Source organism: Mycteria americana, chromosome 1 (genome assembly GCF_035582795.1).
Source record: "Mycteria americana isolate JAX WOST 10 ecotype Jacksonville Zoo and Gardens chromosome 1, USCA_MyAme_1.0, whole genome shotgun sequence".
Taxonomy (NCBI): Eukaryota; Metazoa; Chordata; class Aves; order Ciconiiformes; family Ciconiidae; genus Mycteria; species Mycteria americana.
In genome coordinates, this window is record NC_134365.1 from 207912953 (window position 1) to 207918952 (window position 6000).

The following is a 6000-nucleotide window of genomic DNA, read 5'->3' on the forward strand; positions in this document are numbered from 1 at the left end:
CAACAAAAGAAAAACCCCTACATTTTTCCTTTAGTGTGCGTATTTGTGCGAAGAGATAGCTATATATTCAGCATCAGTATATATTGTATATATATTATATGGTATACAAGATTTAAGTATTTGAGAAACATGTATTTGAATGCTACCGTTTTGTTTCATTATTTCTGTAACGTAACTAGGACAGTTATGGTTTTTGGTAGGGGGCAGCGTGTATGTGTGTGTGTGTGTGTGTACACATGCTCATGAAAATATTTAATGCAAAGAATAGGCAATTCAAGTTGCAAAGTCAGGCTATTAAGAATTAGAGAAAGACAACCAAGACTGGTTTTACAACCTTAATTCAACTACCTTTATGTGTATATTCTATGCCATTTTTTCAGTATCTGTCTATATTTGGGAATGGAGTAATCTTTGAGAACTCTAGTGGTGATATCATAGAGATTCATAAGGGTCTTAAAAGATGCAGCTGAATCCTTTCCACATCTCTCAGAATCCAGCAGGTATCCTCTCGGCTTAACATCCATTAAAACTGAGGAATGACGTTTCGTATAAACCTTTGCCCACGTGAATATTGTTTTGTAATGGCTTGTGTATCTCTGCAAGAGAGGCACAAAGCAGAGGTACAGGGCCATACCTGACAGGTCCAGCAAGTGCTGGGGAAGTGGCACTAAGATAGTTTAGGAATAGGGCTTTTGAGTTCAGCGCTGGTTGTGAGGAGCCTGCAGGGAGTTCAGGGAAGGATGGGGTCTTTGCATGTTTGTATTCTTCTGCACTCAGCAAATCTGCATTTTATTTTAATTGTTCATGAATAAATTAATTTGTTCATCTAAAACCTTTCATTGTCACTAATTCCCCCTTCTGATAAGGAGAAAAAAACCCTTTGAGGACCCCATTTATGGGAGTTAAGAGAGGTAGTAATATTGGTAATTATGTGGTTCACTAGGTGGTCTGGAGTCTTTTGATCCACTGCACAAACCTCTCCATCAGCTTCTGCTATCCACAGAACCCACATTCACCATTTAGCTATTACATTGTCTCAGATAGATACCAGCAAAAGGAGAATGAGACAAGTACGAAAAGCATCCTTACAGGTGAAGGTAGACAATAGAAAATTCTGAAGGGAGGACATGGAGCTTAACTTTAAGTATTTACTGGTAGTCAGGCTGCTGTCGTCACTTGGGACTGTCAGTGCTAAACCCTTCCCTGGAGTTTGGTCAGTCACCTTTTACTTGCAAAAACAAGTCCTGGCCAGTAGACTACTCACGGTAGCCCTGTGCTCAGGGAACCTGTTTGGATCAGTATTGCTTGGGATAAAAGGTCTTCCTGCCTTACCTGTAGTAATAATTTGCAATCTGAGTGTCACAGCATCCAGAGGAAAACTCTTTTGAGTGCTGGGCTGTAGAGTCAATCTCTTAATTTCAAATGCTTAAAGTAAAATAGCCTCAGTGGAAGTGAGTGAGCGAGGCTTGCTGCAAAATACCCAGCAAAGTGATGGTTAGGGTAGTGTTTGGTCCGTAGAGTGTCTTCATTCAAGTCCCTGTTTCAGCTCAGACTGATAAAGTGATGGGAGATACAAGGAAAAGTTAATCACACTGGAGAGACTGCGTGTTGTTGAAGCCTAGAGTAGCAGAAATAATATGATATTTGATACTGTAAAGGTCACAAGTCTTAAAGAAAAGCTTCTATAAAATTGGAACTTCTCAGAGAAGGTAGACGAGGTGAAACAGTCACATATATTGAGCAGTTGCTTTCAAGGGACGAGGACCTTTGGAGTTTAATGTTTGCGGCATACCCAGATATGATCATAATCAGAACCGTGGAAAAGCTGACAAGGAAATAGTAAATTCTGTCCCTCGGAGCAGTGTTTGAATAGCATATAGTAAACAAGGCATGGAGAGGTGTTGAATGTGAAGATAAAATGAAAGATTGACTACTTGTTTAGTCATTGCCATTGTTCATGGTGCACGCCATGAGTGAGGATGATAACACTTCATAATATTAGTGAGGCACTGTTTTGATATGACATACCCTCTGGCTGTATTGATGACTTTTTGCCATGAGAGGCTGTTTTAATAGGGAATGACAAGTACCCACATGATTGATTCAAGGAATGACAAAAGAAGATATATAATGATGTCAGCTGATGGATGGGTGAGATAAGTGATTGACAGCATGTTTATCTGGCTGCATTACTGTTAGCCTGATTTATCGTGTCTGTATTTTATTAAATCCAGCTAGTGAAACAGCTCCATCTCTTCTGTCTGAACACATTTCTCCAGTCCCGTGCACTGAGTGTTGAATTCCCCGAGATGATGTCAGAGGTGATTGCTGCCCAGCTACCCAAGATTCTGGCAGGAATGGTGAAACCTCTTCTCTTTCACAAAAAGTGAAATGTCTTTTCTCTTATCATAGAGATGATTTCTGGGTCATTTTTTGTTTGTTTATTTTGGTCAAGATTTTGCAATGTCAGGACTTCAGTATATTTGTCATACTTACCCTGCCTACTGCTTGATACTTGTAACATACACAAGCCATTTAAGCTTGTTGTACATATTGCGAGTTCCTGATTCCTTAACTGCAAAAATCACAACAGTCATAAGAAATGTTTTGTAAACTTGGCTAGGTTGCTTTTTAGATATGCATAAGAATGACAATGAATAGAGTTTTCAGATTTCTAAGAACAGTTATCTTATACATTTTTCTTACACATTACACACTCTCAAATTTCTGATATGACATGGTGTAAACTTTTTACTTTAGTACGTTGTGTGCATGGGTACACGTGGGCATGTGCGTAATACAAGATTTTGGAGGAATTAAAATAAATATTGCCCACATTTTCTCATGGATATTTCACTTTTTATTAACTAATCTGCCTCACAGAAATATCCTTTCAAAGTCAGCTGTCCAGGATTAAGTAGATGTTGCTGCAATACCTTCATGAGTAACTAAAGTGCTAGCCACAAAATATACATTCATATTCTTGTCTGTGCTCATGCTGCATTGAAACTCTGCGTTCAGTGTACCGAACTGTACTGTACCGTTCAGTGCAGCTCTCCTTCAAAAATCAGAAAGCTTAGGAAAATTTCAGTGTCTATTACACCAGAAGTAATGTGTATGCAAACCCACTCAGCTTTGGTTTGTGTTATTTTCCTTGAAAGTTCAGCACTTACTTACTTACTAAAGCTAAATCACTTAGCTATGATATTAAACTCATCAACTTTAAAATTCTGTGTTTCAGAAGCTTTAAATAGAGATGTTTTCACTGACTACAGCTCTTAATAATCTTAATGTTTTGAATTCCAATGCTGAATACTCGAAAAGCCATTAACATCAAATTATGGCGAGATTAAATGCAGAAAGAAATGGAAAATATGACTACAAACATTTTGATACACATCAGACTCATTTTGGTACTATTTAGTGGAGCCATGGAAATGAAATATTTGACTGAAAAATTATAATGTGGTGGTGTTTGTTCCTTTGATATGGATATGAAGCAGCTCATGCATTTAAGGCAGTAAATTGTTGATATATTCAAACAACAGAGAAATAGATAAAGCCCAAGAATAATTTATAAGTCTGTTCAGATAGGACAAATTTTACCAGTCATTAAAAATGATACTCAAGTTAACAACGTAGGAAATGGTGAGTCTTACTGGCCAAATGCTTGCTGGCCAGTACTTGCTGGCCGAATGCTTTTGCTCTTCCCCATTACACGTTGGATGCATCCATCGTGTGGTAGCATACTGTTGATGGTGTGTAACTTGGTCTGTATCCTTGTCACGTGAACAAAGGCTCACTGGACATAAGTTCAGTATCCATGAATAAATCAGGGTGCCCCTCATTAAAAGTATAAATGGTGTTACTTGTTCATAAAAATTACGTCCTGATTCTTGAAAAAGATGTGGGCAACTAACAACTACAGGTAGATCTAAAGGTATCCTTACTATTTACAATTTTCTAAAGCCAATCAGGAAGAAGCTACATTACGACTGGGGATAAAAACGTTTTTGAGATTCCCACATAGTAGTACAAAACCCACTAGAGCTGCTGCAAAGATGCAGCCCTGGATAAAATTGCATGACTTTTGTGTTAGTTGACTAGGTTCATCATTTCTAACTGCCCAGAGACAAGCAATTTCTTTCATATTCCATACAGTCTGACTTTTAACTGTGATCCTTAAAGAAATTATGTTTTAATAAATAACACAAAATTCTTTATGTCTACATATTGAAGTTCTGTTTTCTTTATTTTTCTTTGCATTTGCATTCAGTAATTGCACAGCTTAGTAAAAGAGTCCATTTCAACCATTCCACTTTTGTGTAACAACATTTTCATGCATTCTTTGGGAATTTAAGCATTGCCACATGATTTACCCTTGAATAAACAGACTGTCTATGTTACTGTTTAGATTAAACTGTTAACAGAAACTTCCCACACTAAAAATTATTCCTTGACACCCTAACTCTGACATTGGAAAACAGAGCAGGCAGTATGCTTGCTTTAGGAATGCCCCAGATCAGCCTACATCTGCCTTTTACTCAGTTCCTAAAATTTGTTCCAAGTGGCTGCCATGTCACCATGTCCCACAAATATGGCAGATTAGTCTGAAGTGCTCTGTATTTGTCTCAAAGGCATAATCAAAAAGGAAGAATAGATGTCTGTTGGGAATAGATAACAAAGGTTAAAAACATTTTCAAATTGTATTTCTTAACGATCTCTAACTCACAGAAAAAATTCCCAGAACTTCATGGTCATGGCAGATGCACTATATAAGACAGAACAAGTTTGGCTACCTGTGGCTGCTATATGAATTTGCAAGTCCTGCATTCACTACTTGATTGTCTGAAGTTAGAAAAAACTGTTTTAATTTGAGAACTTCCAGCTTTGAGTCCAGTTTGTAAACTTGCCTTTAGTCTCTGTTTTGATACCTTCATGTGCTTTGGATTATGCAGACACCATGAACAGTGATCAAAACACAAGATTGCTTTCTTCCCTATAGAAATCCCATGTACTGTGACTTTTCAACACTGCGGCAATGTCCAGAGAGCCATCAGCAAACTAGTTTTTTTCTTTAAGTTTTTTAGAGAGTACAAGGCTTTTTAGTTGTCTGTATTTCTCTGCATTAATATTTGTTTAAAGATTAAGTTCTTTTCTGACCTGAGCTTTACAAATAGGTTTAAATAAAACAACTTGTAGTGCTTCTCAGTATCCTGAACAAGGCATAACAATGCTGGGTCTTCTTATGTTGCATTTTGCATACTAGAAATAAGAGGTTTCGGCAGATGGACTTTTTTGTTTTCTGACATTTGCGATGTGCCTGATTACATTTTAAAGGTATGAGACCTGTTGTCCTGAGAAAGCTTGCCATCTTCTGCAGATTGCAGACATAACTTCTTGTCTGAGCTATCACTAAAAGTTCTTCATCTTATGCTAAATAATGCAAGCTATGCCTGAAGCTAAGCCTCTCCTATTCTGTACAGTTTAGCTATTTTGAAGGTAAGCCTCTCCTATTCTTTAGGTATTTTTGACCCAAGGCCTTTAGCATTGCCTTCTGCTAGTACTTCAGTGAAGCAAACAAACAAAACCATGAAGTCAGCCGTTTCCTTTGAGCTCTCGTTATTAAGCTTTGTAGAGGCATCACATTTATGGTTTTTGAAGACTGTTTTGAAGGTTGAAGTGCCTGGCTGTGGCAGCCCAGCTGTGTTTGGAGAGCTGTGACAATGCAGTGCAGAGAAGAGGAGACCTGCAGCCCCGGCAAGCTGTCCTGCTCTTTCACACCAAGTTGCTTCACAGTTGTACCTGCTGTGCTCGAAGAAATACAAAAGTTCAAACACTTGGCTCATGTTTTCAAAGATCTGAGCTGGATCAACAGTTTTGACCAGCCTTTAGGGAAAGGGGAATGTGGGTTCGTTAACACCTAGTCCGTGACGGAGGGAAATGTGGTCTGAGAAACTTTCAATTGATTTCATGCACTTTGGTATGTGTGCATAATAA

The 6000-nt window shown here is 38.1% G+C and overlaps 1 protein-coding gene across 1 annotated transcript in view; it reads left to right on the forward strand.

Annotated features, from left to right (window-relative positions):
• PGR (progesterone receptor) overlaps nt 1–2657 on the forward strand; it is a 38061-nt gene extending 35404 nt beyond the window's left edge. The window contains exon 8 of the mRNA XM_075491054.1: nt 2235–2657. Within this exon, the coding sequence (XP_075347169.1) occupies nt 2235–2390 (156 nt within the window). The 3' untranslated portion in view covers nt 2391–2657. The remainder of the gene's footprint in view (nt 1–2234) is intronic.
• The last annotated feature ends 3343 nt before the right edge of the window (nt 2658–6000 follow it).